The sequence below is a fragment of the Haemaphysalis longicornis genome, unplaced genomic scaffold (assembly GCF_048455015.1).
Source record: "Haemaphysalis longicornis isolate Haplotype H1 unplaced genomic scaffold, Haemaphysalis longicornis Haplotype H1 scaffold_12, whole genome shotgun sequence".
NCBI classification, from domain to species: Eukaryota; Metazoa; Arthropoda; class Arachnida; order Ixodida; family Ixodidae; genus Haemaphysalis; species Haemaphysalis longicornis.
In genome coordinates this window covers 102,127,350-102,152,391 of record NW_027526225.1, presented here as the reverse complement: position 1 = coordinate 102,152,391, position 25,042 = coordinate 102,127,350, and the positions used below count along the sequence as shown (strand labels likewise).

The 25,042-nt window shown below is 49.2% G+C and overlaps 1 protein-coding gene and 1 pseudogene across 4 annotated transcripts; one reads left to right on the top strand and one right to left on the bottom strand.

Moving 5' to 3' along the window:
- The first annotated feature begins 539 nt into the window (after positions 1-539).
- LOC144163121 (zinc finger Ran-binding domain-containing protein 2-like) lies at positions 540-19,252 on the top strand. 3 transcript variants are annotated; one of them, XM_077693934.1, is made up of 7 exons: positions 542-890; positions 8,129-8,181; positions 11,429-11,617; positions 11,682-11,758; positions 15,064-15,272; positions 17,836-17,916; positions 19,197-19,252. In XM_077693934.1, exons 1-7 carry the CDS (start codon positions 790-792, stop codon positions 19,210-19,212), a joined length of 726 nt encoding a protein of 241 aa, XP_077550060.1. In that variant the 5' UTR covers positions 542-789; the 3' UTR covers positions 19,213-19,252. The 3 variants fall into 3 exon arrangements, with proteins under 3 accessions (XP_077550058.1, XP_077550060.1, XP_077550059.1); XM_077693933.1 differs by having other exon boundaries at positions 17,836-17,922; XM_077693932.1 differs by having other exon boundaries at positions 540-890; positions 17,836-19,252.
- A 27-nt stretch (positions 19,253-19,279) lies between these two features.
- On the bottom strand, positions 19,280-20,748 carry LOC144163120 (uncharacterized; annotated as a pseudogene). The gene is made up of 5 exons (XR_013320833.1): positions 20,372-20,748; positions 20,271-20,313; positions 20,155-20,209; positions 19,951-20,101; positions 19,280-19,901 (listed from the first exon to the last, which is right to left on the bottom strand). The product of XR_013320833.1 is annotated as an uncharacterized LOC144163120 (transcript).
- Between the last annotated feature and the right edge of the window lie 4,294 nt (positions 20,749-25,042).

Below are 25,042 nucleotides of genomic sequence, written 5' to 3'. Positions count from 1 at the left end.
ACTAAGAAACTCCATGCATTGTACAACCCGTTGGTATGGTGGTGGTGGCCCATAAAGTGGCGCATACCCACTCGTTGATTACCTGCCTTTGCCTGCGCAGAGCTGGTCAAATTGACAAAAAAAAAGTATCCTCAATTTCGCCAGTGTGAACTTCTCAGAGCTGCATCAAAGCTACTTCGTTTTTTTGTTTTTTTTTGTCCATAAGCAACAATAACAATATTTTATTTCAACTCAAGGGGGCTGGGGGGGTGCTGGAAAGGCCAAGCACACACCGTTGAGCACAACGACCTACAAAATTTATTGTGGAAACAGACATGAACTGCCTACGAACTGCTCAAAAATATTCTGGAGTTGCATTCAAAAGCGAAAAAAAAAAAGAAACCAATGCGCATGACAACGAATTAGGACTGTTTCAGGTTTCAGTTTAGAACCTTTGAAAAATCACAATAAATCCAGAATAGGTCGGTGTAGTGCGAGGGCAGAAGGGTGTCCACTCGAACGCCTTTTCAGCTGCACGATTGACGTGAAAATAGCTACCCGGTTCATGAAGAGCGGTGAACTGGGCGAAGCTGGCGAAGCTCCCGTGCATGCTCCCGTGTAAACTTGGGAGAACGTCGCAGACGCAGATTCAAGGCAAATTCTTTGTCGGAGTCTGGACTTTCGTGAGGACGATTTGCGCATTTGCGTGCGCACGCTTATGTTAACTGCTGGAACCAAGTCCGGCAGACAGAGAGGTTCGGTAGTGACTTGGTCTTAATTAACAGGAGGTCTTCGAAGTGCGGTACCAATATGCGAAGTGATGAGGACAGATACGCCGAGAGGCCTCGCTCTTCGAGCAACTCCAAAAGGTTCCGAATGAACGAAGGGGACTGGCTTTGCCCTGATCCGCAGTAAGTGCAAAACGGCCGCTGTCGTGATAACTGATTGCTTGAACATTTTCTGGCTTATTATCATCCTCGGGTCTTGAGCGCGGCGCCTACGGAAGCTGCGTGTTCCTTCCGGAGCGCCTTCACTGGGTTCGTTAATGCATCGCTCCAAATACCCGCCTACGTTCGCAAAAAGCGCGCGTACAGTGCGCTGCAGGGGAATGCGGGTGAAAAACGGCGGGGTGTTGAAGTGCTTGAGGGCTGTTCGTGATTTTGCGCCGCTCAACAGAGCTTACTGGATGTGTGGGTGGCCAGGCTAGTACATCTTTTTCTTTTTGAATCTAATGGCACAAAAAGTTCATTCCAGCTAGTAAACAAAATTGACTTTTGACGAATCAGCCGTCATGCTTCAAGATTGTTTGCCAAGTTTCACTTAAATGCATGGGAGGTTCATTTGCTGCTCAGTGAAAATATTTGTTAGTTCCAGTAGAAATATTTATTCTTGCAGCGTGGCCCAGTGAAATGCTTCCCGTTGGAGACTCCGTGCTTGGATTGAATATTCCCAATAAATTATCTTTTGCACGTGAATGCTACATGTTTAAGCTTCAGAAAAGTTTTCATAAATAGCCGCGTTAGCTAGAGAACGCGTGTGATACGACAGTGGGCCTCCTAAGCTATTTGAACTTATGCGGCTCTCAGCTACTTGGCAAGACAGCTGTTACCAATGGCAGCACCAAACCTTTACACCACCGTTGATTTACTGGCTAAACGATGTACACTTGTGGGCAGGACATCAGAGCTGATTTTGTAGCATTGGGCTGGCAAAAAGGTTAAAAGTGTAATGCTGTGGAAAGAAACTAAACATTATAAAAAAAAAACCACAGTATTTTTGGTGTACATCTTTCGTGTCCTCATTTACAACCTTGGTCTGCATTTGATATTTATTTCTTGTTGCATGAAGCCCAAAGAAGTGATGGGAAGTAAGTCTCAAAGTTTGGTTTAGGACATGGGTGTCACCAGGATTTTGTCCCGAAGGGGCAAACGCACTGAATGGCGAGGTTAGAGGAGGAGGGGGCAAGTGGCCCTTTTGCACCCCCCTCCTGACGCGCATGTTTGCCGGGCGAGCAGTTATCTTTCCTAGTTATGCTTTCTCGGTGCATCTAATGCGATAGAGAACACTGGCGATCAGAGAACTAAATTCTACTTATGTGACACCAAAGCGATACACTCTCACTATGAAATGAGATAGCCTCAGGGGTGTACAAAAGAAAGGAAAGGAAACATGCACCTTGCTTCAAGCACAGATAACACAATCTGTTGCGACCAGACGCTGAAATTAAAAAGAAAGCAAACACAACACAAGACAAACATCATGGCAACATTTATAACAAACAACCCAAACAAAATTATTACAAGGATGAAATACAGTGTGCCCGACAGAAGTATATTGTGCATTTTGAACGGGATGAAGTGTACTGCTATAACATAAGGGACCAATGAGAGCTATTTCTGTTGTTTTATTGTGAGCAGTATATTATTTCATAGTTTGGATTCCAAGACAAAAATAGTGCGATGGCTGTACGCATCATGTATTTTTGGTAGATTTAGGTTCCTTTGGAGGGCGTGTATGGTGTGTAATTTGGGTTGTAGTAAATAAAAGGAACGGGTTGATGTTTTTACGATTCTTGAGGCAAGAAATGTCGTTTTTGCTACATTTTGCTACGGGCAGCTGAATCGACGAAAAACGGACGGACGAACGGACAGGCATGCAGACAGACAGAGAGAGAGAGAGAGAGAGAGTAAAAATTTTCCAGTTAAGTAGCAAAGAAAGATTATCTACTTTAGAGGCACAGCCTCTTGGTTTTCAACTCGCATCAGTTTCAAATAGAGCCATGGTGATTGCGCCCCAATTTAGAAGCTTGTCGCGGCGCTTTGAGAGAATTGATGGTGAATGCCTCAGCTCCGTTTAAAACTCTGCCCGAGGCGTTGCGCTGCTGAGCACGAGGTCGCGGGTTCGATTCCCGGCCGCGGCGGCCGCTTTTCTGATGGAGGCGAAAAGCAAAAACGCCCATGCGTACGAGATTTCGGCGCATGTTAAAGATCCCCAGGTGGTCAAAATTAATCCGGAGCCCTCCACTACGGTGCGCCTCATCGCCTGCGTTGCGTCAGTGCGTTAAACCTTACAATCAATCAGTCAAACTCTGCCCGACGAAGAGGCGACCACCATCTTGTCTTGCATCGTAAAATAGATTGTAGATTTGCTCAGTACATTTCGTTTTCTTTTTAATTTTGTGAAACAAATTTTCTTGACCATACTGTCACGAAACAGCCTCAGGGTAATTCGCTATCACGCGCAGGACGTTGAGCAGAGGCAACTTGGGTGTCCGTGCTTGTTGAGGGAAACTCAGGAAGAGGCAGGAGAAGTTCCTTTTTTCCCTTGGAAACATGTTTTTTTAGTTGACGGGAGGAAGCTGAGTGCAACGGGAAGCTATTTTGAATGAAATAGTAACGAAGAAAAGCACACAGACAACCATGACTCGGTCCTTGACCGAGTGTCCAAATACATCAACTAGTATCCGGACACCGGTGTATGCCCTCGTGACACCCTGAGTCCCTCCTGTCGAATGAGTTGCAACCCTCCGAACACATTCGGCAAGTATCTGAACACTCCCCTTCCATGTGAGGTGCGTATCGAGCTACGCAACTTCGCAAGGTTAAATTTGCTAGTATCATTGAAGAACCTTGTTTCTTCTTCAACATTCCACTTTGGCGGGAGGCGCAATTTATTTTCGGGTTATCTGCTGTTTCAGCAAATTAAACTCTCTAGGCTGAAGCGTTTATTCTGCATGACACTTAGTTTGCATGCACAAGAAGGCAAAAAGGTGCGCACTCTATGCTAACAACTATCCGGCCACATCGCAGCTGCTGGCCCCAAATGCCTGCCAACCTCTTGCATCGACGTTTCCCTTCGACTCCCTGCTCCAGCCCCTAAAATCGCAGCTCCTGCCCCGCCAAAGAACAGCAAAATTAAAGCTGTTCCACTCAATGTGAAAGCTGTTGGAAGTGCAGAGCAGTGATTCACCATAATGGGCTGTGACACCACTATCCGCTCACTGTTACCACCCAATGCAATTTAAATTTCCCGCCTTCGCACTGCTCGCGTGCCCCCTGCCTTAAACTGCGCCAGCGGGAGTTCTGCTCTTTTTGTACTTGCTTTTCCTCCTGCACATGCCAGCGTTGCACTGCTACTTTTTTTTTTCACTTACTACAGTCAAACCCCGCGATAACGAAATCCCGCGGGTAAGAAATTCCCGCGGCAATGAAATATTTTCGCATCCCCGGCGAATGTCCATAGACGTCCATGTATTTTATATCTCACGGCAACGAAACAATTTTGGAAACTGATCCCGCATTAACGAAATTCGGTGCAAGTTTGGTCGGCATTTTACCTACCCATTGGAGGTTAACTGTGTTCAAAAAGTGCTCAAATGTATTTTTTTGTACTCAAAGTGCGTAAACTTCTGCCACAGCACGCTTGCATGGGCGCCGCTAGCGTCACTAAATAAAGGCTAGGCGCCGCCATATTTGTTTACAAAAGACCGTGCAGCCGGAGGCCGTGGTCCAAAGCCGTGGAGGCAGCCTCGCAGCGGCACCACCGACACATGGTGACTCAAGTCGCAGCTTTGGCTTGGGCTACGCTAGCCCACTACTGCTGAACAGCGTGCATGCGTTTGTTGTTTGTGTGCGGCGATTGGCATGTTTGCTCTCACTAAGATGCCTTCGCCAGCCCAGAAGTGGAGGTTTTTATCGCTACGAGATAATGCAGCCATCATTGCCCAAGTCAGTGGCTCAAGTGGAGGAAGGGAGTATAAAGGGAGGATAGCGCCGACGAGTTTGGAAATGCCTGCAGCTAGCTCAACCATTTTGAAAAGCAAGGATCCCACCAGTTCTCAACGGCGCACGTGCGCAAGACAAAACAGTGACGGATGGGGCCTTTCTGGACGTCAACAAAGCGGTGCTCACTTAGTTTTCTAAACAGTATTGGGGCAACGAGGTGCCACTCTGTCTAGCAAAGTTTGTAAACAGAAGCTGGGCTTCGCTTGCATGATCAGACATACTTGGTGCCGAGGGCCAGGGCAAAAAATGTGCAGAGAAGGTGAACCCACGGAATGTTTTGGATGCGTTTGACACAATCTCAATGTTCTTGGGCACGAACGACTAGCAATGAACCACTTGTACAGTGAGAGCTGAACTGTGACGTTGGCTGAAAGGTAAGGCTCACGAAGTAATATAACCGACTTTAGGAAATACATTTTTGGTTTGTGGCCAATTTTCCGGTCATTTGTTTCATTCTCGCGGCAACGAAATTCCCGCAAAAGCGAATTTTCTGGCTTTCCCCGGTGGTTTCGTTATTGCGGGGTTCGACTGTATCGTAAAAACGAACCCAACGAACGTTCCTAACTAAGTGAACACGGGCGCTGCCGGTTAATTACGTATATTTTGCCTCGAATGTACCTGCAGTGTTCTTTGCGCGAAACAACGGGGAGATGTATGACAAGTGCCAGCAGTTCATGAGTTTCGAACACGTATGACTATATAAACCACTTGGTTTTCGAAGCCTCTGGGTTACGCCGCGACGACAGCCACTACGACAGAACGCCGTGTAGCTCTACTTGGGTGCAGCTAGTGTCACTAAATAAGGTTTAGTGACACTAGGTGCAGCGAGCGAGCTACGATGACAAGACGAGCTCCTAAAGTGCTCTGCACTTTAAAAAAACAGACATCAACACAGCGAGGACTGCCAGGGGTATGTCGAGCGGACAGAACTATTTCCTCCACCCCTTCTACTTCCTCAGAGTGAGGAATCATTCACCTACCCCGCCCCCCCCCCCCCTCGCCAGCCAAGGCCAGTAGGAAAGTGTGTCATAAAATAGCGTAATAATCATCTCCCTCTCCGCTCTTACTACCCACTTTCTTGACTGTGGCATCCTGGCACGAAGAACGTACAGAGACTTGGCATCGAAACTTTGACATTTGCTGACAACCAGCGAGGAAAACACCGCATCCTCCCCCCCCTCCCCCGCTTTTGTTTTTGGTTGCCCAAATGGGGTCTCCCACTGCACACAGGCTGCTAGAAGAGTTCAGAACGCCTCATAAAAGTGACGTCGTAAATTTTATGCTCAAAATCTGTGCCAGTTTTTCAAGGAATTATGAAATAAAATTTGGATGGCTACACCAGCTGTTATAACAAACAATACGACGGCAGTCTTTCTAGGCTTCAGTAATGCGAGCAGTTTGGTCCGTCCATCAACACGACTGCCGTCCATCCATCCGTCCGTCCCTCTACCCTTCCGCCCGCCCGTCCATCCAACAACCCGTCGTTCCGTCTGTAACTAGAATAGACTGGGATTGTTAGTTACAAACTAGCATGCTGATTGGAGGTTTACTGAGCCCCTGGTAACGGTTGGGGAAGTGATTGGTTATGAAAAGCTTGTGTATGGGAAGAGAAGTCAGGTTGTCTGATCGTGTATTCGGGTGGTCACTTCATCGACTCTGGAGTGCTTTGAAAACCGGCTGCGCGTTGGGGCGGTCGAAGTCGGGCACCCAGACTATGTTCGGGTGGTCGTCTCAGAGCGTCGTCCTCCGACTCGAAGCTCCTCTTCTGCAAAAGGGTCAAGTGCCCCTTTTGCGTCCCCCTCCCAAGATGCCCATGGTTTTGGGTGTTCAGCCGCCGCCCCCCCCCCCCCCCCCTTTTTTTTTTTTGAGACAACACTTGGGCTGGGAGACTTGCAGCAATAATGAGGAGCAATGGATCAATCGGTAACCTTGAGCGTCGGCGGGGGGGGGGGGGGGGGGGGGGGGTGAAAAAGGGGTACTTGCCCCCCCAGGCCACCCCAGAACAATTGCCCCGCACCCGCTCCTTTTTTCTCCTGAATACAATGGGTTTACCTTCCTCAAGACAAAATCCTGCCAACGCCCATGTCGGTAGCTACTCATTAGTGCAGATAAACGTACTGAAGTCGTGCGGAAATACACTGGTGCGAATCAGTGTCATTGTGGCACGGATGAAGACTGTATGAGAAGGCGTGTCCGTCATCGAACGGGAAAGGGTTTGGGTTGTCACTGATACTGCTGGCTGACTGCACCTAACAGTGTGATGTGGCTGGGTGTAGATGAGGTGCCTGGATTTGGCTGCTCTTCTTGAGTTGTTAATGTGGTTTGGAATCCCTTAAAAAACAAGCGCCCCTCCTCCCCCCCCCCCATCATCTCCAATCATTGGCCAAATGGCAGGGCTCAAGTTCCTCCTGTGTGCAGGAGGATTGGGATGCAGAGATTTCATCATGGTCCCTTAAATGGTGCCAAAGTGCAAAGCTTGTGTGGGCAAACGTTGTGATCCCAGGTGAAAATAACATTTTTTATAGCTGGATTATTGAACCAGACATTTATTCTAGCTAGAAACGGGCAGAATTTCTGGCTGGAAATTTAGTTTCTAGCTCATTTCTAGCTGGATTGAGGTTTTGTTCTGGCTGGCAGCTGTTACCAGTTGCCAGTCCAGCTGGAAGAAAAAATAAAACCCTGCAAGCTGGAAACAATCATCTCTAGCTAGACTAAGACTTTTCCTAGTTAGAAGCTGTCGTTTCCAGCTAGAATCTGTAGATCTAGTCAGAAATGTAGCTGGGGCAGTATTCTCACGTTTTGTCCGTTTTGAGCAAGCACTGACTGGCTGAAAGCAGACACCCGGATGTGACACCATGCAAGCACGGTGGAGCTATGAGCTGCAGCTTCTCGGAGCCACTCGGAGCAGACGATTTTTCGTCGCATTGTTGTTGGTTCGCTGGTGGAACAATAAACACATAAAAGATAGTTTAAAATGTGTTTACGAGAGCAGTTGCACAAAAGTCAACCCAAAGCCCTCCTACTAGTTGCAGTGGCATCCATCTCCGTCAGGAGTGTCTCGTCAAGATGCCGTCGGTGATATCCCGGAACCGTTAAAGTACGTCACAATAAAACGGACGCAAAACGGACGTTTTCGAAACGGGCAAACACGAGAATACCGCCCCTGGAAATTATGATTTAGTGCTAGAAATGCTCTTTCCATTTTCACAGGGGGGACAAAGCCTTGAAGGAGTGGCTATTCTGAGCATACTTTGTTCTAGCAGCTCAGGGATGTGTGTGTTAAGAGGAGGGGGACGTATATGCATTCACTCTGCTGCACTTCGGTGTTATGTGCCAGGTATAAACATTGGTTTTGTTTCTCCCAGGTGCGGCAACGTCAATTTTGCACGGAGGAGCAGTTGCAACCGTTGTGGCAAAGGTGAGACCCTAACTGTCTAATATTCGAGTGGTGGCAAAGGTGAGACCCTAACGTTGTCTAATACGTGTGGTGGCAAAGATGAGACCCTAATGTCTAAAATACGAGTGGTGGCAAGGGTGAGACCCTTAACTGTCTAATATACGAGTGGTGGCAAAGGTGAGACCCTAACTGTCTAATATTCGAGTGGTGGCAAAGGTGAGACCCTAACGTTGTCTAATATGTGTGGTGGCAAAGATGAGACCCTAACGTCTAAAATATGAGTGGTGGCAAAGGTGAGACCCTAACATACGAGTGGTGGCACAGGTGAGACCCTAACATTGTCTAAAATGCGAGTGGGCACAGCATGGATGACCGCAGAGGGTATCTTGTACGGGCAGTAAGAAGGAAGTTTTGTCACCAGGGGTACTCAGAATTGAGAATGGGCTGGACAGGTTTGCTGCTACTGACCTTTAGGGGGCTGAGCTGGCCACACTTGTTGGATTCCTGTGCTTGTCTGACAGGGTTTGTGCAAGTCACGGAATAGCTGAAAACCCTTGAACTTGAAAAGCTCGTTTTCAAGGCCTTGGAAGTCCTGAAATTTCTGGAGGCTCTTGGGAATCCTTGTATTCGTTTAATTTTTCTTTTTTAGAAAGCATCGAAGCAACGTGAGGCTGTGTGGGAACAGTGAGTGCTGGTTGCTTGGTCGATTTTGTTGTAGCAAATAAATGTTTGTACTTTGTAGCACGCTGTGAAGCTAGTAACTGAAACTATTATGAGAAGTCGTTGAAGAAGCAAATGTCGCTGGAGCCATTGTTTCGACAAGAGTTGTCTGAGGACAGGTCCTTTTGTCGGGAGCATTGGCTCCAGCAGCGTTCACGTTTTTCGACGATTTCTCATCATCTCAAGCCTCATTTCAAGCCTCCCTCAATATCAGTCTTATTTAGATTTCTGACTGGCAGTGTGGTCTTAGAAAATGCACACAGATCTTTGAAAGTTCATAAAACCCTTTTTTTTTTTTTTTTTTTTTGTACACAGTCAAAAGAAGTCTGCATGTTCACTGTGCTAGGAGCAATGGTCAGGATTGCTTCCCCACGTTGAACGGTGTTGTAGATGATGGCTGTGCAATGATGACGACGACCAGTTGGTTGCATTGGGATGAAAACGTACATTTACGTAGCACTGAACTTGCCAGTCGCTCTGCGTGATGGCACTCCATCCGAGATGAACTGCGAGCCAGCCAATACTGCCCATCGTTTCCTCCCCCGCACTTTCCTCTTTCGTGCACGTGGCACAGGTCACATCTCGAGTTCCGTCCATGCTTGGACAGCAGCCCGACCACTACGGCCACTGCATGCAATCGTACGCAAGGGCAGCAGGCCTTTTTAAACTGGACACTCTTTGTGACAGATGCGCTCTTTCTCCAGTTCTCCCCGGCATGCGTTTGTGGCCTTGGCAATAGAATGCCTATACCGCTTGCATCGCAAGAAACAAAGAAGAGGGGTATGCTGCAAACGCGACGTCACCGCCCTGTCTCCGGTTTCTCTGCATGTAATGCCGCTAAAGTTGTCAGGAAATGACGGCAGCATACACTAGGTAAAGTGCATCGCAAGAAACACCATACAGAACACGGAGAGCAAGCATTGGACGTATACTCCTTCCATTGCGACATCGTGCTTAGGGCATCTTAGACCTGTGCCACTTGTACACGAAAAATGACATCAAGTGTTGTAAGGCCTTAAGATACCGAATGACATTATTTGGGCGGGCCGTGCTACATGCGACAATGCAAAGGCGTTAAATGTGTTAGGCATGAAGTTGACAATGACCAAAAAGAGAAATGCACTCATATTTCAGTAGTTTTTAGCGTAGAGAAAAACGTCTTGCAAGGGTTAAAAATGTTTTTTGTGAAAGAAAACGTTGTGAGAAATAGTGTTTTCAAAAAAATTCAAAATGAGTAACATCACATTCTGCCTTTTGCCACTGTTTTAGTGAACTTCGTCTCCTTCAGAACTTCGCCTCCTTCAGAACTTCGCCACCAAGAGTGAACAAAAAATCGTCATATGTCGAACTTCAGCTACGTTTCCACCTCAACACCGTGGTGCTGAGAGTTTCATTGGTTTCATTTGGTGCTCATCGCATTGAGTAGGCAGATTCAAGGCGTTCGTGAAGGCAAAGGAGTTGTGTGAAACTCCTTAAACCAAAAATGACATTAGAGCGGATGGCATTAGATTTTTGCCTGTAGCAGTGGATTAATGGCATTAAAACTTAAGGCATTAAGTACTTAATGTCATTTTTCGTGTATGTGTGGCATGGGTGTATTAGATTGTTTTCGGCATGGAAAGGACCTGTTGTTGCACTCAAATATGTGGAGAGCTAGAATTTCAGAAGTCACCTACTTTGCCTTCAAATTCTGCATGGGTTGTGCTTGGGCACTCTTTTATTCGAGTGGACCTACACAGTGTTCTTCAACAAGTGCTTGTGTGTAGTAGAAAATGTCCTGTATCGACGATGAACATTGTAGTTTAAGGAAGAAAATACAAATAGAGAAACTGCGCTACTGGTTCTGGAAGGCAGTCAGTCAGTTTGCGTGCCTGCTGCTCCTAGCCTGGTAGGATTGAATGAAAAAGGGCTGTTTGTGGAAAGCAGTCAAACAAAGGCAGTTTTGCAGCACACACTTGGTGGGTGCATTTAGCCGGGCGTTATGGCTTCTGCATTCTTCTCTGCTGACGTGACAGCGGGTAGTTGAGTGATGGGCGACGGAGGGGCAGACACCAAGCAGGTATGGTTTAAAAAACCTGACCTCCACCACTGAATTGGCTAGACAGATTTGGTCTCTGCATTCTGATGTTCCACAGTGTTTTAACAGCGTAGCTGTTTATGGGCTTGCAACGTCCGTTGAGGTCCGTCACACCGGGTGAAAGTACCTTGCTGGGCCGATAGGTGGCGCCACCGCCTCGGTGGCCGTCCAATGCGCAATCTCATCTCGTCCACCCTCCTGTATATCGACCGATAAACTACCAGAACCCCGTGGGTGAGCTTCAAGTGCAAACATACCGTGGCGTGTGGTGTTGTGAGTGACCCCTGCCACTGGAGTAGTGGCCGCCAGCGCGTCGAAGTCAGCTCTGCTGTTTGAGCAGATTTCACAGGCGTGGAACAATAATTTTTTGCGAATGGCTGCTCACACGGTGACCCTGAACGACGACTTGGTATGAAGGCAAAGGTTGCTTGGGGCGGGAAGGTGCCACTGGCGTTCTCTGTTTGTCTCCAGAAAAGCTGGACCTGGCCTCGAAGCGGCAGCTCGGGCACGAGATCGGCAAGGCAGCGGCCGAGAAGAGCCGCGGCCTGTTCAGCGCCGACGATTGGCAGTGCGGCCGCTGCGGCAACGTGAACTGGGCCCGCCGGCAGTCGTGCAACATGTGCAACGCCCCCAAGTTTGGAGAGGTGGAGGAGCGCACAGGTGGGTGTGGCCGCGACGGGCTGCCACCCACACTCACCCCCTCGCTGCCGCCACCCTTGTGCAGGTCTCGGAGGCGGCTACAACGAGCGAGAAAGCGTCGAGTACGTGGAGCGCGAGGACTCGGACGGGGAGTACGACGACGTGAGTGGCAGTGCGGACAAGCATTCTTACACAGCGACACTTTCCAGCACACTGAGCGAGGCTGTGGTTCACGCATGGTGTCTTCCCCTCAGGATTTAGCCTAACTTTGAGCACACTACTGCTGGTTGAGTGTACCGTGTTTTCGCACGTGTAACCCGCACGAAAAAGTGTGAAAATTTCAGGGGCGATTATATGCAAGGTATTTCCTTTGGTGCAGCTTCACCGCAATGCACGTTGGGTCGTGATGCCCCTACAGCAGTAATAGCGACTAAGCCACTGTTATCCCATTGACAGAGCTTATCTTGCATGCATGGCTGAACAATATACCAACCTGAAAAATGTATGTGGCAAGTTATCTAGTTACGTAGTCAGCTAGGTGAGTTCTTTTGCATAAACAAATGGGTAGTGCTGCTGGAGTAGTAGTTTTGGTTCATCCTTTTATGTATAAAATATGCGGGCAATACGCTATGATATATTTTTTATTCGTCGACGGAAAGTGGGGGTGGGGTGCAGGTTATATGCAGGGGTGGGTTATATGCGCGGAAATGTGGTAGAAATTTATTTACTACCAGAAGTAATATTGAAACTTGCTGTTCAACGAAGTGCTTACCTCTTTGCCGTAGATAAAGGAAGGGCAGTGCTGATACGGTGATATTTTGGCACTCAATACAAAAAAGGTTGAGAATACAGAGTGAACGAAATACTTCTCAGGGCACCTGAGCATTCTTGTGGCTATGCTTGCTTAGTTGGGAGCCGACACGTACTGGCGTATTTAGGCTGCTGTTTGTGTACAGTGACCAATCGGGTGGTCTTGTCACCTTTTTCAGTCAAACACATGAGAAACATGGCTTTCTAAGTTTCACTTAGCAGCTCCCCCTGCCCTTTTGCTTCTTTGATATAGCCTCAGACCCCAGCTATTGGTAGGCACGGGCAGATTGTGTGTTTGTGAGGAGAATTTTTCTGGGCACCCTTGGTCATTTCCATCAACTGTTTCCTGCCAGATCAACAGGGGGAGTTGATTTTGCCAGTGAATTGAAAGTGTGGGTGGGAAGAGGGGGGGCATTATGGCCACAGGGGAACCACAGGGGAATCAGCTGGCTGCTGACACTCTTCTAAGGGCAGAGCACTTTAGGGGCTCGCCTTGTCGTCTTAGCTCGCTCGCTGGACCCAGGTAGAGCCACACGGCGTTCTGTCGTCGCGGTGTGCCACAGAGGCTTCGAAAGCCAAGCGGCTTATATAGTTATAAGCGTTCGAAACTTGTGAACCGCTGGCGCTTGTCATACATCTCCCAGTTGTATAGCACAAAGGAAACTGCAGGTGTGTTTGAGGCAAAACATACGTAATTAACCGGCAGCGGCCGCGTTCATTTAGACTTTCTGAGTGAAAACTTCCTGTTTACATACATTTAGACACACTTGCCCCCACCGTTTTATGCTGCAGAGCAAACTTTTGCAATTTAAAAAAAATTTAGTTAGGAACACTTGTTCGGTTGGTTTTTACGATAGTAAGCAAAAAAAAAACGGCAGTGCAACGCCGGCACATATGGGAGGAAAAGCAAGCACCAAAAGAACAGAACTCCCGCTGGCACAGTTTCAGGCAGGAGGCGTGCGAGCACTGCGAAGGCGGGAAATTTGAAATGCGTTGGACGAGCCTCCATTGAATTCATCAGGAGAGGAATGAGGCGGGGCGGCGAAGAGTGTGATGGGTGGTAAGAGTGAGTGAATAACAGCGCCAAAGCCCATTATGTCGAACCACTGCTCTGCACTTCCGACAGCTTTCAAAGTGAGTGGAATAGCTTTAATTTTTTTACCACATTATCGCTTGTAAACAGCATGGAAAACTTGGACAAAGTAGAAGACAACCAGAGTAAATTGGTCTTCCACGCTGTCTTCCAGTTCCAGTCTCCCAAGTTTTCCACATTGTTTTTCAAGCAAAAAATGTACCGAACTAGCCTAACGTCAAGATTTAATTTGTCCGCATTTCTTTGTTCGTAATTGTTGGCCCTGTTGTGTTCGATTTGAGAACAGTGCACCAACTAGTCCTAGCTCTGACTTTTAATGAGTGGAGTTTTTCCCGTGTGTATGCTTGTCTAGTGCTTATTTTGCTCTTCGAACTGCATTTAGATGAAAATTTAAAGGAGTTGCTACAACAAGTTAATGTTTTGCAATGAATATAATATTTTGCGAGGGCATCTGTATTGCAAATGGACGGAGCAATTCGTTTCTCCCTGTTTCATGCTTCCACAAGAGCACAGTGTTTCATTATGTCAATCTGTTTCCAAGGCGCTTTGCTTTTAGCTGTGTACTTGCAATTCCAGTTACCAGTGCATCAAGGAACAACTCCTGTGCCTAAGAAAAATCTCTATCCAGCTGGAGTGTCAGGCTAAATTCAATGACTTCACAGTTCAGTTATTCAAAGATGTATGTATGTTCGAAGGGAGAAATTCATGGCGTATTTATTGTGTACAATTTTACTCGTAGTGAGTAAACACTACAGCCTAAATTTTCTCCACCCTTGGAAATTGTACGTGGTGGTTTGTTGAGGCAAAAAGAGAGGGCAGCTAAAATTGGCTTTGGAAACAAAGTTCGAATTCCTGGTTGTTGTAAAATAACAAGACGTACATGTCGTTTCTTTAATGGAGACAACTAAATGGAGGATGCAGGCACAGCAGTTCTACTTATTGAGTGCTCGCTTCAGTGTTTGAGACAATAGAGCAGTCTTTTTCACTTTATTTACAGACCAATGTTCTAGAGTTCTTCTTTTTGCTTTTTTAGGGAGCAGATACTAGCGGCAGACTAAATGAGCATGGCCGAATTACTGTTCATTTCTTTTTTGGGGGGAACAAGGGTGATGGGCATGATGCCATGTGAACATGGCACACATGTTCATACATGCGGGCGGCTATGTGCGTGCGCACATGTCTGTGCAACTATAGTCACTCTAGCATGGTAGCCCTAGGAAGTCAACTTGACTGGTTCTCCTTGCGCGATCCGCCGGCAAGTGTGGCGTCATCTGCTACGTAGTTTAAACACTTCTACCTGAACCTGATTAACAAGGCGTTTCTTGTGGACACCAGTCATGTCTCCCGGTTGGTTTGGTGGTACATACTTTACGTTCGAAGTAAATTTGGCCGAGGTGAAACTTCAACGCAGTTGGCCGTTAAGCCTCTGTAGGTGCAAGACGGAATTCGTGCAGCAAGGTGCGGTGAATGTGCCCCTGCTCCAAGATGTGGAATGCCTGTTTCTTCCCTGACTGGGCTGGACTGGACTACTTATGGGGGCTGTGCATGGGGCCCTGGCATGCAGTTTGGCCGGCGCAAGAAGAGACCGCGCCGGGAGGAGCGGGCCAGGAGCCGGTCTCCTCGTCCTGCCCGGAAGCGGGAGGAGGAAGCACAGGAAGAAGAGGAAGAGGAGGAGGATGAAGAGGAGGAAGAAGAAAACGAGGATGAGGACGACGATGGGGACCTCTCCAAGTACGACCTCACCGCATGGGACTCGGCCCAGGACTCACCCAGGTGAGGCCCAACATTGGGACCCGCTTGCATCTAGCGCTTAGGGTGACCTTAATGCGTCGCGCAACAGTGGGGCTCTTCCGATTTTCTGTCTCAGACCCGCTGCTGATAGTTTGAAAGTTATCTGAGGACTGCCGTTGCCATAGAAATATGTGGGAAAAATGAATGCCAGATTGTTCTCTGAACATCCGCAGTGAGTCCAGGATTGATAGTCAAAGAGCCGTAGTATCGGTCTGACTACGGAATTCAGATGCTCTTGTCGCTTATGCTCAAATCACCATGTCCCAACTTGAATCGTCATGGTGACGGTGAGCGGCCACATTGCAAACCCCGAGCCCCCTTACTTTTAAGCCACGACTTGCTGTGGCAGGAGGGCTTAACTCTTTCGTTACGGTGGAAAAATGGCCAATTTTGAGTGTTTCCAGAACTTTCTTTTTCTCTTGAGCTACTAAACACATGTAGCATTGCTTTGCGTGAAATTGTAGCTTATACATTGCTCTTTAAAACACATAACAGCAGTTTTGTAAAAGGTACAATTATTTGCAGTTTATTGGTCAAATAAACAAAAAATGCACAAAAATGTATACACAAAATGTACATAGCCAGTTGTACTGAGCCTAAAAATTGTTTTAGGAATTCTAAGATGTACAAGTTGTTCCTACGCTCTGATTCAATATACGCCCTGCAAGCCAATCCTTAATGTACTTTTGCCGTACAACTACTTAATTCCGTCGGGTCCAGGTTACTCAAGAGGTGCTGTCGGACAAGTTAATCAAGCCGTGTGAAGAAAGCGCGCAATGGACACGAAGCTGCACCTAAACAGGCCCAAAACAACCGTCGCTAAAGCAGACGACAAAGCCGTCCCTCTGTCGCGCCCACCGATGTGAGCAGGCACCTGCGCGCAGGGAACGCTGGGTAATAGCGCCTTCCCCCTCCCCAGCCACGCTAGGAGTTTCTGGTGGTGCACGCCTCAACGAAACCGTTGGCTGGTAGAGGTAGAAAGCTTTGCTTTAAAAAAAAGAACAGGTTGTGGAATACGGGTTCTTACGACTGCCTAGCGCAGCTGATTAACCATGTGACAGCCGTACCTACAGCAGTGAAATGAAGTTCGCTGGTAGGAGAACACAAGCGAGCGTAGTGCCCAAGCGCTGCCGTTTATGTGGGCCCTGCCAGAAACCATGCAAGTGCGATGCTCAAAAGAATTCACGATCCACGCCAAGTGGCCAACATCAGAACAGGCAAGAACAAAGACAGCTCGTAGCAGATTTGCTCCCACCTGATATGCTATGCACCCTGCTGTGTTGCTCTTGTCTACCTCTATCTTCTATCTCTATCTAACAGGGCCCAACTGAACCTTGTCGCAGGAGGCATTGCATACGACCACATGCTGCCCTTGACTAAATGGAACTTTTAGAACTGAATGAGCTTTTGTAACTTCCACTGTTTGTCCCACCATTCTTACTGCCATAAAAAGGATGTGCCCTAAATTTAAGCGCAAATAGCACGTTCGGCAAGCTTATAAGCCATGCCTAATTTGCGTTTGCTTTTGCCGGCCTCAGCCAACCGCAGAGCTGTCTGGTATGACATCATAGGTTCTGTTGCAGGAAATGAGCTAGTGCGTCGCATGGCCATTCCCTTTTTTCCTAATTATATAGCTTATTTGAGGGGGCAGTTGGGTCTTTGGGGCCGAAAAACGGTCAAAAAAAGCGTTTTCTCAAAAATGTCATTTTTGGCCTCCACGGCCATTTTTCTATCAGTCTGTAAATTTCCTCATCAAAAGGCACCATATTTTGTTGTTATTATATTATAATAGCATTTTAAAGTGCACTCTACAGCTCAGTAAGCGCAGAATTCGATGGTGAAACAGCACTTTTCTTGCAATGCAAAGCTAGCATTTCATCCTCAGATATCTTGGCACCCAGAGCAGGTACAACTTTAATTCCTTTTGCTTCTGATACCGAAATGTGTGGAGAATACAATGTTGGAAACAAATTTTTCAAATGGAGGCTTTGGAAAATTATTATTGTGTTCAATTGGCACCACCTGCGAGCAATTTCTGGCAGAGCACGGGAGAAGCGAAGTCCCCTGTGTTGTAAAACGACCAAAAATAGCTGAATCAAAAAAGTACTTCCTATGTTGTATTCTTTAGTCATTTGTCTGCCTAGCCACGCAGTAATTGCCATTCTGTATGAAGTGGTTATTTTGTAACTGTGACCCAAAATAATGGCAATTAATCATTAATTAACTCAAAATATAATCAACTTACTAAAGATTTAATGACAGATTTGAAATCAGCACAAAAAACTATAACGCAGTGCAGTTTCATTAAAATTGGTTGGTAAATAAAAAAAATAGCTCTAAGACCAGTCTGCCCCCTTGAGTGAAGTCTACGTTAAGAATGGTGTCAGTACGACTCTGATGAGGCGATCTTTCGAATGAACCAAACTTGTGTTTTGTCTGCATGGCCCCTTTAAGCTTGCCACACTGTACCCTTATTTTAATGGGTGGGGTCTCTTGTGCCACCACTGAGCAGGCGTGCGGTGCCTCTTCTCTTGCGTTGGTGCAGCCCAGCTGAGGCGTCCAAGGCGGCCAAAGGGGACGGCCAAGAAGACGGTGGGGGGACCCCTGCGGCGGGAGGAGCGTCCAGGTCCAGGTTTGCAGCCGCGGCTAGGCCAGGAGCAGCCTCCTTTGCTCCCTGGGCCCTTCTAGTTACTAGGCGGCTGGGGAGGAGACACGGGCAGGGGGGCTTCACCCAAGGGTGGGGCCCTCCTGCGGGGGCCGTAGTAACCAGCCGGAGACCGTGCCGCCCCTCCTGGCACGAGCGATGAAGTGGGCAATGGGCCCCGTGGGTGCGACATGATGCTGTGCAAAGCCGACCGTGAGGCTTGCACGCCGAGGAAGCAGCTTTCCCCTTGTCCTAGGGGTTTGTCACTCGGGCATAAAGAAGACGTCTTCGAATGCGTCTGCCAGGGGGGATCGTTTTACCTAGGGGAACGTAGGAATGTCCAACAGGTTCAGTTCACACGTCAAACGGTATGGCAGCTATGATGAGGCTGTCCACGTGCACTGGTGTTGGCTGGGTGCAAGTACGTCTTCTTGACTGTGGGTGCTTGCGGATCTGTGAAAGCAGCGTGGTGCTTTTGAGTTTCATGAACCATTGGGTTGGTACATGGTGGGGAAGCGCAAGACACCCTCGCTAAAGTCTGCCTTTGGTGCGTGCACGATGTCGCAGAGAGCACGCAGCTGGAGCGTTCATCAAAGTAGTGGCTCCAAAGGGCAAGGTGCCACAAAGAGCACATTGAGCGTACACATTGCCTCTGCCTCTGAGGAGGAGCATTTGCCATTCTCAAGCAGTAAGCATTGATTGAGGCACTTCGCAATGGTGCAACAATGGCTAGCACATAGCACACCTCGGGGACGTGCATGCAATGGACATCGGTTGTGGTCATCCTAACTGGAATATGGTGCTGTTCGATTCGTATCCATCGGCAGACGATGTCTGTTTTTTTGGCATGGAAAGTGTTCAGGCATGAGCAGCTGTGCTCTGAAGGCGCAATCGAACCCAGTATGACTTGCAACCATGAGAGAGAGGGTTCTGCCCCGTCTCCCTTGTTCCTGAAAGTTTTGGGTAAAATTTCTGGGAAAAAAGAGAAAAAGAATTTGGGCAGGCTTGTATGGACACGGGAGAAAGTTTAGCTTGTAATCAGAGCAAGCTTGAAAGCATGACTGGGGATGATAGTTTGAGGCGAAGATGTTTTATTGTTACTGGGTGCGTTTAAAAAAGTGCTTAGCCTCGTTACAAAACGTGATTCCGAGGCCCAGAGTTTTGCAGCGTGTTTATTTGCGTAGAGCGGAAGTGGTGACCTGGGCCGGCAGTGCTGCGACGGCCAGAGGTAGGTGGTCACGCGGTGCCTGTTTTTGACGCAGGGACGGCCAGGACTGAGGAGGTGGAGCAGGCTGAAATAAAGGCAGCTGCAACCCTGCGAGTGGCCCATTCAATGGTGGCGGCGCTAGCGGACGATGCTGGGGGGCCGTTCGGCCGCCTGGACGGCCTTCTCGAGCAGGAGGAAGCAGCAGCACGAGCCGAAAATGTCGTGCATGGCGGCCAGTCGCCTCCTGCACCACGGGGGAGGGGGCTGCAGCTGCCACGTCATGGCGAGTGGGCTCACTTACAGCAACACTGAGCTGGTAGCGGGGGGTGAGCCGTTGCCCATGCTGAACAGGCTGTTGGCCAGTGCCAGGAGAGCGCCGTGCGCCAGGCCGCCCTCCTGGGCCAGTAGCGTGGGCGCCAGGGCCAGCATCTTGCTGAGGGCGCTGCCGCAGCGCACCAGCACTAGCGCTGCGGTGGCTGACGGGTAGGCGGGTCCGTGGATGCGCGCTTCGAGTAGCGCCGTCAGGGCGGCCGGCAGCGCGAGCCAGCTCGAGCCGGCCACGGCAGCCACTGCCAGCGGCCAGCGCAGCGCGGACAGCAGCTGCCGCAGCTCGCGGCGCGACACGGCCACCCACACCAGGGCACCCAGTAGCACGGCGTGCGCCGCCAGAGCCAGCACGCCGGCCACGGCATTGCTCCATACTGCCGCGCCGCTCTGCAAGCAGCACAGCGCCAGCGACAGGGCGGCCATGGGGCACGCCCTGACGCGCTGCATGCTCGGTGCGCTTACAAAAGGAGGCGTTGGCTCACCACGTTAGCAGGCCGTTGAGCAGGCGTGTCAGCGACTGGCCCGCGGCGGCCATCACCCGTTGCAGTGCTTGGCTGCGCTGCTGCGACATGGCACGCCCGAGCAGCAGGGAGGCTGCTGCCACACCCAGCGGGTTTCCCTCCGGCCGGGACACTGCGTGGCCCATTATTGCGTGGCACACTCTTAACGGCGGACTTCCCTCGTACCTCTTGCTCCCTTAAGTCTTCGGTCCAGCGCTGTCTGGTTGGGTGGGCTGCGCATCTGCGTGTAGCACGGACCACCGTGAGCTGGGTGCCACTCCCCACTACAGCCTGAGCCTCACCGCAAAGACGAAGGCCTGGAGCAGGTTGTCGGGCACCAGGTTTCTGTGGCAGGACGCGCAGTAGTGGGTTATCTGCGGGCGTGGCAGCATGCGACACACACCTGAACCAGTCGAGCGGCTCGTCTGTGGCGTCCCTGGATGATGTCTCCCCGTCGGAGCCGAGCAGGCCGCCTACGAGCAGGCCCGTGAGGCCCCCGGACAGTTGCAGCAGCATGCAGAGCGCCAGCAGGCGGCCCAGGTGCAGTCCCCCGGCGGTGGCCACCAGCTGACAGGCCACCAGGAGCAGTGTGCCGGCTCCAGCGAACCGCAGCAGCAGCCCCCCTGCGCTCAAATTTGGGCACTAGAGTGTTTTTTTTTTTTTTTTTTTTTTTTGCCTGCTCAGAGCAGCTCTGAGCTGCTGTCCAAAGCTGCTCCCGCCATAGACGTTGAATGGGCAAATAAAACACGGAGCTGCTTGGAGCTGCTCGGAGCTGCTTTGAGCAGGCAAAAAAAAAAAACCAGCTCTTCTTGGGGTCATGTTTAGGGGTGCATGCACTTGCCGATAAAGGAAAGCGGTAGGTGGGCTGCTCCGGGCGCCAGAAACCGAAGCAGCAAGCCAACGATGAGGGCCGTGACCATCGCCAGCCACCGTCCCTTGTGGCGAGCCGTGCGCCGAGTGGCCCGGGGGTTCCGCGATGATGACTCGCCGACGGTCGCGCCTGACATGTTCCTAACCTGCTGTCCACGGAAATGGTCCCGTAGGTGCAGCTACTTTATAAAGCAGTCGTGGGGAGGGAGGGCCGCCTGAGGGAAAAGCGCGGTACAGGCCAATGCCCGCGCGGCTTCGCGGTGCTGGCTGACTGCACGCCTATTTTTGTTTTGCCCCTGCCACTGGCTGTTCTTTAGTGAGCAAGGCCGGACGGGCGCTAGTTTAGTCGTGGTAGCGTCCAGGATGAATTTAATGAAGTGGCGCCAAAAAAAATTTTTTTTGTGTGTGTAACTTTGTCGTCGTCGTCGTCGGGTGCCAGTGGGAGCGATCCGACGGCTGTGTGTCTCTGCAGTCGAGAGCACGCGGCTAGTACGCACAAATTACGCACGTATTACCACTGTCGCCCTAACTCAGGTGAGCCAATATGCTAGAAGCGGATTAAGCGCTTCAAGAATTCAGCACTGGTGAGCCACGTCCCTTTGTGTGGTGCAATCCTGGCGGGAGTTTTGTTTTTTTTTTTTTTTTTTGGGGGGGGGGGGGGGGGGGGGGGGAGGGAGACGGTATGGTTATTTAGTCGGCGGTCGTCGTTAGCCTGGCGACAAGAAATCTCCAGCAGGCAAGTGCTGAATCAACTGGCGCAAATGGCCGCCTGAAAGGTTTGTTTTTGGCCATTTGTAATTCATTTTTTGTACCGTCACAGAATTATAAAGGTGCGAGATAAGGACGGTGGGTATTTTTTGTTCATGTGCCTCTGTGCCGCCTGGTATACCTGGTGCCGAAAATGACGGATAATCTGTACGAGAGCCGCTGGACGCGTTCACTGCGTCTGGCATGGACGTCTGGTTTTGGGGCTACTTTCAGAAGAATTGAACCACGCCCCTTGCTCGTACCTGTGGGTACCTGTGGCCCGTTTCGTATATGCCTCTACATAGCCTGCGTTTACCAGTTTCCTACAATGGATGGAACTAAGTGGTGAAGACATGGCCTTTGACGAACCAGAGCAAGGTGCAGTTGCAAGGCTCGTGATTATATTGCTGCAACGCCCCTTGCTTCATCTTGTGTCACTCAAAGTGGTCCCTTTGAAATTGACATTACCGAAAACTTCGTCGGCCTCATTTCAAGTACTTAGCGCCACCATCGTAGAACAGCGCCAAAAAGTTGAGCCTTTCTAACGATCGCTGGAAGCCAATTTAAATAAATGTACAGACGACGAGGCTGCACTGGATTTCTTTGCTTATTTTCTCTTACTCTCCCTCCCCATTCCTTTCCCCCATCGTGACCAGTGGTCATCCTTTTCTATTTTCTATTAAAGGTTGTCTCTCTGGGTTGTGGTGCGTGCGTCGGGACACTTAACATATGACTGGCATGTCTCGATGCGAGTAAATGGTACGGATGCGCGCACCGAGCCACACGGCGACCTGAGATAGACCAAACGCCAAGGCATGCTAAGGAATGAAACTGCGTCATCAAACTTTGGCGCATGCGAACACCGCTTGCGTAGAGTAGGCTACACTGGCTGAGGTTGAGCAGTTTCGCGTAGACCTCGAAGGGCCGTGCTGCGCGCTTGCGCAGCACGGCCCTTCAAGGTCCATTGCATTGGATTGGATTGGAAATCGAATCCAATTGCAGTATGGGTGTGTGACGTCATAGCAGACGCTCCGGCGCGTGCCCAGCTGTGCGCCTCCGTTGCGCAGTAGCCAAGTTTGACACTGCGCCGGAGCCGCTTGATAGCCGTTTCGCGTGGTTCCTTGAGGGCCGTGCTGCGCTTGCGCGAGGAGCAGTGATTGGATTGGGTGGGAAATCGTTTTAGCAGCAGTAAGCATGATAGTCGGCTAATCCTAGACAGCCAGGAAACCTAAGAATGAAGCTACGTATATCCTGGCATAGCCGAGCTAAGCCACTGGTAATTTTATACCTCGGCATCTGCCGCTGCATGTCCTCGCATGAAAGTAGTCCAGACGCAGAAAAAAACATTGGTACCAACAGTCCGCGCTGTACAAAAAGATAAGCGTAACTTTATTGTTACCGGTCTGCGCATATCGAAGTGACATCCGAGGTTCGACGAAATCTTGTCATTGTTACCGGTCTGCGCATATCGAAGTGACATCCGAGGTTCGACGAAATCTTGTCTGGTTGGGTAAGAGATTCATGGTTTTAAAAAAAGGTACGAAAGTCTTGTACGGAAGCCTTGGGTCCGAGAACCGCCCAAACATTTTTGGGCGGTTCTCGCAAATGGACAAGCATGGCGATTTCAGGTGGAGTTAATTCATTTTCTTTGCTTCTAAAAGTAATACGGTCAACCATATAGGCGGGGAGTTTTCATTTTTCCGGAGGGGGGGCTTGCCCCCGATTTGAAGCCCATGATGATGATAAAATATATCTTGGTACATTGACCTATATGGCTATGGTAAGAATTCAAAGAAATTTATGGAAAGTATGAAATTAAGCCGGCCTCGTCTGCGCCAATTCAATGATGCATTAAACTTTTAGCCCCTAGAATAAAAGTAAGTAAAAAGGTAGAACGAAGTCTTTTGAGTAAAGGTCAACTGGTAATGGCACTTTGGGAAGGGGGGGGGGGGGGGAGCGGACCCTCCCCGTAGTCTAGCTATGCCTATGCCAACGTTGTGCGTAAAACGCCATCCCAACTGTGGTAACCAAAGAGACGGCGCGGAGTTTCCAGCGGCCGCAAACGAATGTGGACGCAGCAGGAACCGCCATGCGAGGGAATCGATACGTAGATCTTTGGTCGCAGCCGTACGCAACACAGCCATTTCGTAACTGCAAGATGCAGTGCCATTTATCGATCTAGTCTCCATTTTGCACCTGAATGCATCTGACTTCTCCACCCAGCGTGAATGACACACGGACAACAATCCAGCGTCTTGATGAGCTACAAGCGATGCGCCTGCAGCGATCTCATGGACACGAACGTCATCTTCCTGCAGAGCCAGAATTGCGTACTTCGGGCTAGAAGGCGCTTCGGTAATTCGAGTATGCAGAGTTGAACCTGAACCAGTTTGTTGCTAGAGCAACATTGTGTACTCTATATACTCCGTTGCCGTGCGGTAAAGTTTATGCACGTACGTGGTGCAGACGGGGCGTTGCCTGTGCGGGCGCAGACTCGGACGCCATTTTCGCATTTGTCTGCCTATTATTGATTTTGTCGCCCCAGCATTGAGTTTTCGCCATTAGCGCACAATGTTTTTTTTTTTTGTATCTGCAAACATATCCCCCCCCCCCCCCCCCCAATTGATACCTAGCTCTGCCGGACTGTGAAGTTGTTAGTTTTGGATAGCTCTGCAGCCTCTGCCACAGACTTAAGTTGTTAGTTTTGGGTGACACGTGATAATGTTAGAATATTGTCACGTGGCCAAAGACGACGCAGTTGTCTTCAAGGAAAACAAGTTTATTGGAGCGAACAATTGTGCTCCTCTAACAACTCAAAGAATACAGGCGGCGAAGCAGCAGTCAACAAAGTGACGTGCGCTAACGAGCGGCGTCTGCTCTGCAGGCTTTTTATCTTTCGGCGCTCGTTATTGTTAAAAACCTATGTGTATGTTGTGCGCGCAATCCTGCATGTCGTTTCTTTTTTGCATCTAAATAAATTTTTCAGTTGTCATTGAGTCGTCGTTCCTCTGTGTTAGTCTTGTTAGTCGTGACATTTTCGCTGTTTGAATATAAATCCCAATCATTCGGCCCAAATCTCTCTTTTGCTGGATCACTTTGGCAATGCCATTTACCATCGCCGCAGGCAGCATCTTTCTGCGGTGGTCATCACTGCGTTTAAAATTCGGCGGCAAATGGTTTTTGTTTATTTGTTTTATTTGGAACGTTGGTGGCTAGATCAAAGGCTAAACTTGTCCAAAAGTAGAAAACATTAAAATTTGAACAACCTGCCCTGATGAGTTGTTTAAAAGGGGAGAAATAAAAGTTAGTGGTTTTTTTGTATTTAAATTTAATAAAGAAGTTTTGCACGATGAGTTATTGAAGTGTATGAATGTGGCAGTAGTCAATGCACTTTTCCGAAGTCACAGCCGGAGACAAAGCCGCACCGAAAAATGAACAAAAACAAGCAAAAAGGGCC